Source organism: Hemiscyllium ocellatum, chromosome 48 (genome assembly GCF_020745735.1).
Source record: "Hemiscyllium ocellatum isolate sHemOce1 chromosome 48, sHemOce1.pat.X.cur, whole genome shotgun sequence".
NCBI classification, from domain to species: domain Eukaryota; kingdom Metazoa; phylum Chordata; class Chondrichthyes; order Orectolobiformes; family Hemiscylliidae; genus Hemiscyllium; species Hemiscyllium ocellatum.
The window spans coordinates 5,219,593-5,233,375 of NC_083448.1; the positions used below are offsets into that span (position 1 = coordinate 5,219,593).

The 13,783-nt window shown below is 53.8% G+C and overlaps 1 protein-coding gene across 1 annotated transcript in view; it reads right to left on the reverse strand.

The window, feature by feature from the left end:
* The window catches only part of LOC132837003 (dedicator of cytokinesis protein 5-like), a 95,049-nt gene that overhangs the window by 4,645 nt on the left and 76,621 nt on the right, over positions 1 to 13,783 (reverse strand). The window contains exons 45-51 of the mRNA XM_060856630.1: positions 12,379 to 12,555; positions 11,467 to 11,550; positions 8,432 to 8,569; positions 7,457 to 7,623; positions 6,180 to 6,348; positions 4,616 to 4,745; positions 3,394 to 3,494 (exon numbers count right to left, since the gene is read on the reverse strand). Of these exons, the coding sequence (XP_060712613.1) occupies positions 3,394 to 3,494; positions 4,616 to 4,745; positions 6,180 to 6,348; positions 7,457 to 7,623; positions 8,432 to 8,569; positions 11,467 to 11,550; positions 12,379 to 12,555 (966 nt within the window). The remainder of the gene's footprint in view (positions 1 to 3,393; positions 3,495 to 4,615; positions 4,746 to 6,179; positions 6,349 to 7,456; positions 7,624 to 8,431; positions 8,570 to 11,466; positions 11,551 to 12,378; positions 12,556 to 13,783) is intronic.

Consider the following 13,783-nt stretch of genomic DNA (forward strand, 5'->3'; position numbering starts at 1 on the left):
CCTAACCTGCACATCCCTGAGCACTATGGGTAAGTTAGCATGGCCAATCCACCCTAACCTGCACATCCCTGAGCACTATGGGTAATTTAGCATGGCCAATCCACCCTAACCTGCACATCCCTGAGCACTATGGGTAATTTAACACGGCCAATCCACCCTAACCTGCACATCCCTGAGCACTATGGGTAATTTAGCATGGCCAATCCACCCTAACCTGCACATCCCTGAACACTATGGGTAAGTTAGCATGGCCAATCCACCCTAACCTGCACATCCCTGAGCACTATGGGTAATTTAGCATGGCCAATCCACCCTAACCTGCACATCCCTGAGCACTATGGGTAATTTAGCATGGCCAATCCACCCTAACCTGCACATCCCTGAGCACGATGGGTAATTTAGCACGGCCAATCCACCCTAACTTGCACATCCCTGAACACTATGGGTAATTTAGCATGGCCAATCCACCCTAACCTGCACATCCCTGGGCACTATGGGTAATTTACCATGGCCAATCCACCCTATCCTGCAAATCCCTGAGCACTATGGGTAATTTAGCACGGCCAATCCACCCTAACCTGCATATCCCTCAGCACTATGGGTAATTTTTAGCATCGCCAATCCACCCTAACCTGCAAATCCCTGAGCACTATGGGTAATTTAGCATGGCCAATCCACCCTAACCTGCACATCCCTGAGCACTATGGGTAATTTAACATGGCCAATCCACCCTAACCTGCACATCCCTGAGCACTATGGGTAATTTAGCATGGCCAATCCACCCTAACCGGCACATCCCTGGGCACTATGGGTAATTTAGCATGGCCAATCCACCCTAACCGGCACATCCCTGAGCACTATGGGTAATTTAGCACGGCCAATCCACCCTAACCTGCACATCCCTGAGCACTATGGGTATTTTAGCACGGCCAATCCACCCTAACCTGCACATCCCTGAGCACTATGGGACAATTTAGCATGGCCAATCCACCCTAACCTGCACATCCCTGAGCACTATGGGTAATTTAGCACAGCCAATCCACCCTATCCTGCACATCCCTGGGCACTATGGGTAATTTAGCACGGCCAATCCACCCTAACCTGCACATCCCTGAGCACTATGGGTAATTTAGCACGGCCAATCCACCCTAACCTGCACATCCCTGAGCACTATGGGTAATTGTTAGCATGGCCAATCCACCATAACCTGCACATCTCTGAACACTATGGGTAATTTAGCATGGCCAATCCATCCTAACCTGCACATCCCTGAACACTGTGGGTAATTTAGCATGGCCAATCCACCCTAACCTGCACATCTCTGAGCACTATGGGTAATTTAGCATGGCCAATCCACCCTAACCTGCACATTCCTGAGCACTATGGGTAATTTAGCACGGCCAATCCACCCTAACCTGCACATCCCTGAGCACTATGGGTAATTTTTAGCATGGCCAATCCACCCTAACCTGCACATCCCTGAGCACTATGGGTAATTTAGCATGGCCAATCCACCCTAACCTGCACATTCCTGAACACTATGGGGTAATTTAGCATGGCCAATCCACCCTAACCTGCACATCCCTGGGCACGATGGGTAATTTACCATGGCCAATCCACCCTAACCTGCACATCCCTGAGCACTATGGGTAATTTAGCATGGCCAATCCACCCTAACCTACACATCCCTGAGCACTATGGGTAATTTAGCATGGCCAATCCACCCTAACCTGCACATCCCTGAGCACTATGGGTAATTTAGCATGGCCAATCCACCCTAACCTGCATATCCCTCAGCACTATGGGTAATTTAGCATGGCCAATCCACCCTAACCTGCACATCCCTGAGCACTATGGGTAATTTAGCATGGCCAATCCACCCTAACCTACACATCCCTGAGCACTATGGGTAATTTAGCACGGCCAATCCACCCTAACCTGCACATCCCTGAGCGCTGGCCCCAAAGTGCTCCCCCACTGACACCTCAGTCACCTGCCCTGCCTTATTTCCCAAGAGTAGGTCAAGTTTTGCACCTTCTCTAGTAGGTACGTCCACACACTGAATCAGAAAATTGTCTTGTACACACTTAACAAATTCCTCTCTATCTAAACCCTTAACACTATGCTATTGTTGCTAATTTTCTGTTACTCTTTGTCGCTAATATTTTGTTGCTAACCTGTCATGAATATTTTGTTCCCCATATTTTGTTGCTAATCGGTTCATTGCTAATTTTTGTTGCCTGTTTTTTGTTCCTAATTTCTTGCTACTACTAATGTTTGCAAACTTTTCGTTATGAATATTTCGTTACTAACGTCTTCTTACTAATGTTTCGTTGCTAATTTTTTGCTACTAATCTTTTGTTACTAATGTTTTTGTCAATAACGTTTTGTCACTTCATCATGCTGACTTTCTGCGTCTTTTTGTTGCTAATTTTTATGCTACTGACTTTTTGTCACTAATTTACTTGCATTGAAAGTCCCAGATCCCTCTTTCCCGCAGAGTTTCACAGTGTTTAAGGGTGGCACGGTGGCTCAGTGGTTAGCACTGCTCCCTCACAGCACCAGGGTCCCAGGTTCGATTCCAGCCTCAGGCTGCGTGGAATTTGCACGTTCTCCCCAATGTCTGCATGTGTTTCCTCCCACAATCTAAAGATGTGCAGGTTAGGTGAATAGGCTGTGCTAAATTGCCCATTGTGTTAGGTACATCAGTCAGGGGGAAATGGGTCTGGGTGGGTTACTCTTCGGAGGGTCAGTGTGGACTTGTTGGGCCGAAGGGCCTGTTTCCACACTGTAGTGAATCTAATCTAATTTTTTTTGTTATCAACCTTTTGCTACTTATCTTTTGTTGCTAACGTTTTGTTAGGAGTGTTTTGTTCCTAACTTTTTGTTGCATTTTCTTTGTTACTAACGTTTTCCTGCTAATTTTTAGTTGCAAGTTATTTTCCGACTCATGTTTTTTTCCTAATTATTTTTACTGCTAACTTTTTGTCACTAACTTTTTGTCGTTAACTTTCTGCCGGTAACTTTAGGTTGGTAATTTTTTTCGTTACTGACTTTTTATCGGGACTTTTTTGTGATTAACTTCGACGCACGGAGACTTTCAGTGCCCTCTGTACTGCAGCGTTCCATAGCCTCTCTCTCTCTCCCCACACTGGCAGCTCTTCCAATGCTCCTGGCTGAACATGTTTTTGCGCTGGACGTGGCAAATTTCAGTCTTGAGACTCGACCCCCCCTCTCGGCGTCATCCCACCAGGAAACCTCGCCGACGTGCAGCTCGCGGATGCGGACTCACCACCCCGTCTCCCCCCTCCGACCCGAGCACTGACGAGCCTGCGTAAGTCTCACATGCCACTAATTACGAGGCCAGTTTGCGGAGCCCTGCTCAGTGCTCACCTCTGTCGAGTCCCTCGAGTGCCTGCTCTTTGGCGGAGGTTGCGGGGGACTGCCGCAGGAATCCAGCGTCGTCTCCGGGTCGCTCCGCAGCCCGGGGGAACCTGGGAAAGACCGAACAACACCTGGAGTGAGAAAATGACTGCGTTGGGACACAGAGAGCGGGTCAGTCGGACATGATGTCGATTGCCCTCGAATTTCGGCAGGTGGGGGGGGCAGGGTGGGGCGGGGCATGATGGGAAGGTTCGCTCTCGCTGGGAGACGGGCCCTTGAGCACTCCGAATGTGAAGAGGCCACTCAGCTCCCTCCTAGCCTGTCCCGCCATTCAATAGAATCACGCCCCTTCCCCACTTTCTCCCAAAAAACATACACCGACACCTTCTTGAAAACATTCGGGTGCTTTCTGCAGCAGAGAATGCCACAGGCTCCCCCTACCTCCCCAACTCTCTGTCCGAAGACATTTCTCCCCATCTCGGTCCTATCCTTACACCGTGACCCCCTAGTTCTGGGCGTCCCCCCTTCCCCGGTCATCGGGAAGGTCTTCTACTCTGTTGGAATTCAATAGGTTTCTGAGATTCCGCTCCCCCGCCCCCCACACCTCCCCCATGCTTCTCAACTCCCAGTGAATATAACCCTAACCCAATCCAATCTCTCTCCAACTGTCAGTCCCAGGAATCCATCTGGGAAAGCCATCGCTGCCCTCCCTCCATCACCAGACTGTCCTTCCTCAGATAAGGAGACCCCCGAAACCGTGTGTCCCACAATACCCCAGGGTGTGGTATCGCTCCTGCACTCCAATCCTCTCGTCATGGAGGGTCCAACACCCCACTGGCCTCCCTCACTATCTGCTGCTCCTGCAAGGTCGACTTTCAGCCAATGGGATAGGAGGGAGGTCGCACCTCTCCCTTTCCCAATCGCTCACTGTTCGGATCTAACCGTCTTCCGGTTTCGGCTCCCAAAACCTCACGCGTCAGCCTGGACGGTTGTCCGGGTGTTGCTGCACGTGAGGCCTGTGGTGCCTGAGGCGGCGCTAATGGCGTTGAACGCTGGGCAAGCATCGGGCGAGCTGAATTCCGATGGAGGGAGGACATGGGAATGTTCCGGATGGGAAGAGGAGCTTTCGTTAAGCAAAACGAAAAGGACGCGTGCGCTGCGACGGCAAAGAGAAATCTCCCGCATTGTGCACGCAGCCTCTCCGTGACGGGTGGATCTAGCCATTACGTACTCAGACTGCGTACGGTGTCTGCCGCCATGACCGGAGAGGACACTGAGTGCGAGGTGTAGACTTGCATCGAAGACTGTTGCAATTCACCAAACGGAAGACTTTTCGGGCGCAGCTGCCTTTGTCGCGCCATCTACACAAGCAGAAACGAAAAACACAACCACAATGATCTCAGACCAGACTCTCGTGCAACCTTGGCAACCGGGCCAGCGTCACACCTTCACCCCTCCCCTGGCAACACCGACCTGGTCTTTCCTTCCCCTCCCCCATCCAGAACCTCAGTGTCATGCTCCCCAGGTTTAAATCCCACACAGAAATCCGGTCATCCCAACCGATCCCTTGGCGTCCATGGGATGCCGGTATTGTTGGCTAGGCCAAGGGCAGTTCAGAATCACCCACAATGCAGTGGGGCTGGGGGCCAGAATGGCCAATGTCCTTCCCTCACACGACCATTGGCGAACCAGACAGATTTTTAATTCCGGGGTTTACACGGAGTTCAAAATTTGACTGGATACTCTGAAAAAACTCTGAGGAGCTTTGTGATACAGAGGGCTCTAGAGGTACAGGTCTGCAACCCCCTGCGAGTGGACGAGGTGGGGCAGAAGGTGTTTGGCACATCGGGGCATACAAACGTTGCCAAGTTGTGTTGCCGCTGTCTAAGACTTGGGTCAGGCCACCTTCGGAATACTGCGCGCAGTCCCGGTCACCACACTCTTGAAAGGATGCGGGAAGGTGGGGGGGCCGAACAGGATTTTACCCGGATTGGAGTGGATTAGCCACAGCAGGAGGTCGGACAAACCTGGAATGTGTACCCTGGAGACAACCTGACAGAAGTCTATTTAATTATGAGGTACCTGGTTAGGGTCAATAGTCAGAGACATTATCACATTATCGGAAATATTGGAGGACATATAGTTAAGGTGAGGGAGGGGGAAAGTTTAGAGGAGATGTACAAGGCTAGATTTTTCTAGATAAGCACCAGGAACGCACTGCCAGAAGCAGATATGCTCGCAATGTTGGAAAGACATTTAGAGAGAGACACATGACCACATCCTGGTGGATAGGGTTAGTTCAGAATGGCAGTATGGTCGGCACAGTCTATGGCTATGAGCACAGGACTGAGCGATGTTTGATCGGTCACGTTAGGATTTGAACTCAGATTACTGTGACGCCGCCGGCCCCCCCCCGAGAATTAAGCCTGGATAAACTGACGGTTGAGACATTGTGTCCCCCGCTCGTCAGGACACCTGGCAAGAGTGCCACGTTTCAAAACGACAACAATTCATGCCACGGGGGGGGTGAAGAGGAACTGGTTGGCAAAGTGCCTGAGTGTTGTCAGGGTGAGGAGTGGGGGAGGAAACACCACGGGCTCCCTGGCGGTTTAAATCATGGCGATCGTTTGAAAATTGGCACTCTTGCCAAGGGTCCTGATGGGCAGAGGATGGAGAAACCGCAGTGACGCATTTTCAGCGCTATCCTGGGCGGGTGACATCGAGGGATGGCGGAAAACGTAGGCAGCTCCGACAGGAACCAACCCCCAAGCAAAACTGAGGTTTGGCGTACGTACGGTTTCTGCTTTATCGGGGGAGAGGTCAATCCTCGCCTGTTTCTCAAAGATGACCTGCGATTTACTGAGGCTCAGCTCCTTCCTCCTGGACTTGTTCACTTTGTGCTCGTGATCGTCTCTGCCCAAGGTTCCCTCCACCTTGTGTTCCAACAGTGGGTCCAAAACAGAGCTGCGGGGACAAGACCAGAAGATTCCTGTCTCCAAGTGGAAAACGGCCTACCCTCGCCCTCCACCCCACTGAGAAACACCCCTTCCCTCAGCACTACCCGCGGACTGGAGCTCTGCCCCCTCCCGAGGCTTCTGGGAGGCCTCGAGATGTGGGAGGGGCCTCTCCCAATCCGGGCACCACCCACCCTAACGCACCCCGGAACCGGACCGATGTTGGATTGCGAACGTGCTCAAGGACGGGACCCCAACAGTTCTCTGGGATGTTTACGGTGGGGGGGTTGGGGCAAACGTTCTTCACGGATCTCTTCATGCCCATCCGTGACCTCTGACCCCTCCCCCCAATGTCTGACTCCTCAGGAATGTCCGGAAGGCGTAGCGGCCAATGTAGGCCATTCAGCCCATCGAGCCTGCTGCAGGTCTCCACCCCACTCCCGCTGCCTCTTACCTCTCAGTTCCCCTTCTTCCTTGACGGCCTTTGAGGAGACTTCACGACCCAGCCCTGGCAGCCCTCTGAGGTAAAGAATTCCACAAATTCCCTCCTCTCGGCCAGAAAAAATTCCTCATCTCTGTCTTCAACAGGTGACTCTCTGGTCCCAGCCTCTCCCACAGGGGGGGAAGCAATCTCTCCACATCTTCCCCCGTCACGTGCCCTCTAAGTGTCTTGCATGTTCCCATAGAGTCACCTCTCAGTCTTCTAAGGGAGTACTCAAGCCCCATCCTCATGAGAGGGTCCCTCCATCCCCGGGATCAACCTTCTCCTGGACTGCTTCTTTTGGTTGGTCTATCCTGGCTTGGATACGGGGCCCCCGAAACCGTTCGCGGTGTGCCAGCTGGGGTCTCGGCTGAAGAGTGCGGGTTTGAATGATGAGGGAGGCGGTAAAAGATACTCTTTTGTCTCAGGGAGGGTCAACCCAACTTGGGAGGGGGCGCGGGGGGGGGGGGGGGCAGCCTGGCATTTTTCTGGGCATCCTGTGGTGTCCCGCCCCCTCACTCGGGCAGAGCCAATAGGAGTAGTTCGGGCGAGATGGAGGCCCAGGTTGGGCGAGCTGGATTTGCATCGCCCTCCCGCACCCCGCGCCCCCTGCTGGCCGGAGGGCGCACACACCTACCCGTCGGAGGCGGGCCGGGAGGAGGGGCCGTCGGAGGAGGAGGAGGAGCTCGACGCCGCTGAGGAGGCAACGGAGACGGTGGAGAGGCGCCACAGCGTCGACGACATGATGTACGGCAGGACCATGGATCCCGATCGGCTTCTCTTCCTGTCGATGAGAGAGGGAGCCTGTGGCCCGGGGAGGGGAGGTGAGGGGGGGGGGGGGGCAGGAGGTGAAAGATGGTCAACAACACTCGCCGAATATCCGCCTTAGCCTGCGCACCAGGGACACTCCTCCCCAGGGAGGGCAAGAAATGTCAACCGTCCCTTACAGTCACGCGATGGGACAGCAAACGGCCAACAACCCCGAGTGTGCCGGTCATTTTTTTTTCTTTCCCCGCCCCATCCCGAGGTTTGGGGAGGGGAACAAGAAATGTCAGCCGTCCCTTACAGTCATGCGACAGGACAACCATCACGAACAATCCTGAGTGCACTGGTAATCCACACCCCCACCCAACCTGTGGGTGACACAAAACCATCAGCCGACACTTACTGTCACGCGACAGGACAGCAATCATCGAACAATTCTGAGTGCGCCTGTAATTCCCCAATTCCCCCCCACCGACTCCCTTGGGAGGGGTGCAAACAAAAACGCCAACCCTCCTGAAGGTCGCGTGACAGGACAACAATCGGCAAATAATTCCGAGTGGGCCAGTAATTCTCCCCACATCCTTCCCCCCCCCCCACCCTTGGGTGAACTTGGAGGAGTTGTGGGTTGGGGGGGGAGGAGAGAGGGGAGGCGTGCGGGGGTACCCGTGGCTGGGTCCATCGGGCAACGGGAGCAACTCAATTGGGATTGACGCCCTGCCCCATTACAGAGTCAAGACCGAACGGGAGACCAAAGTGGGGCGTGGGGTGTTTTGGGGGTGGGGGGGGGGAAGGATTGCACTGATGCACTCTGCCCAGCCCCGGGCGATGATGGAAGGTGGAGACTCACCAGCGTGATGACCCCGTACAGTTTCTCCACCTTCTCCTTCAGCTCCTTGAAACAGGCAGCGATGCGGTTGTGCAGCGGCCTCAGCTCCTCTGTGGATTTCTCGCCGTGGATCCGGATCCCCTCCGTCAACAACGGGATCTGTGCGTGGGTGGGGGAAGCGGGAAAAGAGACAGGCGCACGGAGACTGAGCGGACACACCTGCCGTGACGCGCCGCCTCGCTCGCGGGGAAAGCTGACGCGACGGGGAGCAGCTCCACGGAAACAAGGCCATTGGGCCCATCGCGTCCCCCCTCCCCCACCAAAACCCATTCACCGTCTCTCCCCTCCCTAATCACCGGCTCCCCCACCACCGGGGGAGAAAATGCCTTATCTGTCCTCATTTCTCACCCTTAAATGTCTCTTCGCCCTCCCCTCCCTCCCGTCCTGTTAGCTACGAGGGACGCCTTCCCCCCTTTTCATCGACGTCTTGGAACTGTTTTCCCAAAAGGAACAGCGAGAGGATCGTTGCCCTTCAGAGAAAAGGCGGGAAAGTGACGGTGGTGTTCGGCCATGATAGAGGGTGGGGCGCACCCCCGCACAGCACCACCAAGGGTCGCCCCTGGCAACTACACCCAGCATCAAGCTCGGACAGGGGCCGAGAGCATCTGTGCTCTATCCCGACTTACTTTGTGCGTCCGTCAGCAAGACGGGGCCTATTCCCACATTTATTTCTCCCCCAGAATTGAAGAGACTCTAAATCTCCTGGTTTTTTTATATATATATCTTTATCTTTTTCCCACAGCCCCACACTAACTGCGCTAAGCGCTTATCTTTTCCCTATTTCTACAGGCCTCGTGTTTATCCTATCATTCCGGCTTTTCCTTGTAATCTCAGGTTTTTCCGGCGTGTTATCTGGTCGGTTCACGGTTTTTTTTTGGAGGAAGTGAGGGCGGTGGAGTCGAGAGTGCAGCAGCGCCAGTCGGCATCCGAGGAGCGTCGACGCTTCCGGCGCACGGATGCTGCCGGGTTACGATCTCGCAAGGAATTATGGGCCACGGGGAGAGGGCGGGCAAGTGGAATCGAAAATCCCATCCGCCATGATGGAATGGCGGAGTGGCCTCGACGGGCCGAACGGCCTGACTTCCACTCCCATGTCGTATGGGTCTGGGAATGTTTTGCGGCATAAATTAACGGGATTTGCTTCTCTGTGTGTTACGCTGGCGGAATGTTCGGATAGCGGGGGGAGACACCTGTACGCTATCCAGTCCAACGAGGGGGAATGTCAGCTTTCTCCCGGTGAGCTCCCTGTCTTATTTGGCTTGTCTGTTGTTTTTTTTTGTCTCCCTTCCCTCTCCGATTGTTCGCGGGGCGTTGGTGTCTCTCACCACTGTGCCCAGTCGCCCTCAGACCAGAACGGTTTGTTGCGGCCCTTTCGCAGCAGCTGTGGTCTGGAGTCACGAGTAGGCCGGAGCGGGTAAGGGCGGCAGATTCGCTCCCCGCCAGAGGCCTGGGCACACAGGGTCTGAGCGTCCTGTTCGACATCGCCATCAGACCCGGGGGGGGGGGGGGTGGGGGGACGGGGACGGGGTGAAGACCGTGGGAGAATGCCAATCACTTTGCCACCCACTTGTCGAAACAGCTCTTCCAGGGCACCTTCTGCCACCAATCGCCACAGGCCATGAGTTGCACTTACACCCCTCCCCCACCACGTTGCGGGTGAAAACCTATCCCTCAAATCCCCCCCTGCCCATTCCCTTCAAACCGTGCCCCCTCCTTCCATCGAATTCAAATTCCACCATCTGCCTGGCCGGGATTTGAACCCAGCTCCTCACAATGCCACCTGGGTCTCTAGGTTACAGTCAAGCGATAATACCACTAGGCCGATGCCTGCCTATAACCTTTGACCCCTTTAGGAAAGAGGAACAGTTCCGGCCTGTCCCCTCAATGCGAGCAGGTCCTCTGTGTAGTGCGGCGACCAGTACTCCTGCTCTGACCTCTAATCCACCCCTAACCCTCGAGTTAAGTATTGTCCCCCCTTATTCAAATATGTGTTTTTTTCCCACTCAGATTGTTCAGGGAACGTTGGCAAGAGTTGGGATCCCAGCACCAACCCAAAATTTCGGGACGGCAAACATCATCTCTCAGTGTCTAGCCTGGCTCATGTTAAATGATCTGACGTTCAAAATGGGACACAGAATAGTGAAGAAGGCATCTTCCTTTATCGGTCAGAGTATTGAGTACAGGAGTTAGGAGGTCATGTTGCGGCTGTACAGGACATTGGTTAGGCCACCGTTGGAATATCGCGTGCAATTCTGGTCTCCTTCCTATCGGAAAGATGTTGTGAAAGGGTTCGGAAAAGATTGACAAGGATGTTGGAGGGTTTGAGCTACAGGGAGAGGCTGGATAGGCTGGGGCTGTTTTCCCTGGAGCATCGGAGGCTGAGGGGTGACGTTATAGAGGTTTATAAAATCATGAGGGGGCATGGATAGGGTAAATAGACAAGGTCTTTTCCCTGGGGTGGGGGAGTCCAGAACTAGAGGGGCATAGGTTTAGGGTGAGAGGGGAAAGATATAAAAGAGATCTAAGGGGCAACTTTTTCACACAGAGGGTGGTACGTGTATGGAATGAGCTGCCAGAGGAAGTGGTGGAGGCTGGTACAATTGCAACATTTAAGAGGCATTTGGATGGGTATATGAATAGGAAGGGTTTGGAGGGATACGGGCTGGGACTGGATTGGGTTGAGCTGGCAGAGTTGGGCCGAAGGGTCTGTGTCTGTACCCTAACCAAATTGGCGATCAAAGAAACCGGAAAAGGGGCTGGTAGCGCTGTCAAAAACGGATTTGGAGTCCGAGAGATTCTTAAGCCTGGTTGGGGTGGAGGGAAGCAGTGCAACTGAGAAGGGTGAGGGGCACGGCAGCCACAGATGAGGCCGTTCGGCCCCTCTGTTGAGCCACTCGACTGTGGCCCAGTACAGCGCTGGAGACGTTCTCCCGGCCTCTCTCTCCCTGCGGCGGTCCGAGGGGGAGGCTGTTTCCCTGGAGAGTACATTAACCTACCTGCAAAGCAATCAGCTGTTTCAACGTCTCTATCTTGTCTTGGTCTTCGGGGTGCTCTTGTAGGTACGTGGGGTGGAAGAACGCCTGGCAGAGGAAGCAGGAAAGATAGAGGTCCGACGAGAGAGAACAAAAACACGGAACGAGTCAGAGCCCGCCCAGCCGCAAATTGGCCAACTCTGCTGCCAACATGGAGGCTGCTGGGTAAAGAACATTCCCTTTCCCTGAGCAGAGGACTTGAAGGGGAGCTGAAAATCGGGGTGGGGTTGGGAGGGGGTGGGGGCAACTTTATCCCCAGGTGGACCCAGTTTCACTCCTTTATCGGTGGATAAGGTGGGAGAAAAGGGAGGACTGACCTTGCCCAGCACACTCATCAGGACCCACGCAAGAACACCTCATCTCAAGACTTGCTACTGGTCGGCCGGTTCCACTCGAATCGACTGGGCCGTTGCCGTGGAGAGGGAGCAATAGGGAATTATGGGACGCCCGGCAATTTGAAAATGGCACTTGGGTTTCATCGCAGCTAGGGGTGCGACCTCCCCTCCCCACTTGGATCGATCAATAATTGCCAGCCTCTTTTCTCAAGCTGTATAAACTGGAGCTTGCTTGGGAGATGGGGCATTCTTGCCGTTGGGTCCTGGTGCGTGAAAGATCTTTGACAGTGAGGCTTTCTTGTTGGTCAACAACGCGTAATCCTCTGAGTGAACGGACGGTATCTCTATCGAGTGTGCACACTACAACACAAACGGATTCTCTCGCCATGGATCTAGCGACGCAGTCTGGATCGTTCCATGGGTTCTGTCCGCCCGGGATTAAATGACCATCCGACAGCGTTCGCCTCTGGCCTCTCTCTCTCTCTCTCTGTGGGAACCTGCCAGACCACATGCCCCCTGACCCGTGGGGTAACACGCCTACCTTCTCGTAATTGGCCAAGCCACCCATGACTCCGGCGTCGACTATTCCGGACAGGAGCATGGAGAGGGGGTGTGCCGGGAGCGATCGGTCCCAGGCGTACTGCTGCACCATGTTGCTGATCTTCTCGTTCATGCGCTCCATGGTCTCGATGGCATTCTCCAGAGGGCTGACCTCCTCCTGGGTTAAGGGGGGAGGGGGAAGGAATCACAAACTTAGTGTTAATGGGGGAGGGGGGGGCAGCTCCCAGCCCTCTGAACACCACCCACTACCGCCCACACCCCCCAACCCAGCCAGCTCCAATGCCTCTCCTGTTGTGGTCACCCTTAGAGTCTCCTGGTGAGCTGTGTGAGTGTATGTGTGTCTGTGTGTGTGTGTGTGTCTGTGTCTGAGTGTGTATGTGTGGGTGCGTGTCTGTCTGTCTGAGTGGGTGTATGTGTGTGTGTGTCTGATCATGTGTGTGTCTGTGTCTGAGTGTGTGTGTATGTGTGTGTGTGTGTGTGTGTCTGTGTATGTGTGTCTGAGTGTGTGTGTCTGTGTCTGTGTGTATGTGTGTCTGAGTGTGTGTGTATGTCTGTGTGTCTGTCTGTCTGAGTGGGTGTATGTGTGTGTGTGTGTGTCTGATCATGTGTGTGTCTGTGTCTGAGTGTGTGTGTATGTGTGTGTGTGAGTGTGTGTGTGTGTGTGATTGTGTGTGTGTCTGTGTCTGTGTGTATGTGTGTCTGAGTGTGTGTATGTGAGTGTGTGTCTGTGTGTGTCTATATGAGAGAGAGTGTGTGTCTGTGTGTGAGTATATGTGTGAGTACGTATGTTTGTGTGTGTTTGTATCTGAGCGTGTGTGTGAGAGTGTACGTGTCTGAGTGTGTTTGTTTCAGTGTATGTGAGAGAGAGTGTGTCTGTGTGGATGTGTGTGGGACAGAGCAACCCCCACTTGATTATCCCCACACCCACAAACACCCACTCCCTCCACCCCCAACGCTCAGTAGCAGCAGTATATACCATCTACAAGATTAGATTTAATTCACTACAGTATGAAACAGGCCCTTTGGCCCAACAAGTCCACACTAACCCTCCAAATAGTCACCCACCCAGACCCGTTTCCCTCTAACTAAAGCACCTCATGCTATGGGTAATTTAGCATGGCCAATCCACCCTAACCTGCACATCCCTGAGCACTATGGGTAATTTAGCATGGCCAATCCACCCTAACCTGCACATCCCTGAGCACTATGGGTAATTTAGCATGGCCAAGCCACCCGAACCTGCACATCCCTGAAGGAAACCGGAGCACCCAGACAAAACCCACACAGACGCAGGGGAGAGGCTGGGATCGAACCCGGGTCCCTGGCGCCGTGTGGCAGCGGCACTAACCACTGAGCAAGCCAATGTCCCCCACGAACAAATCCGG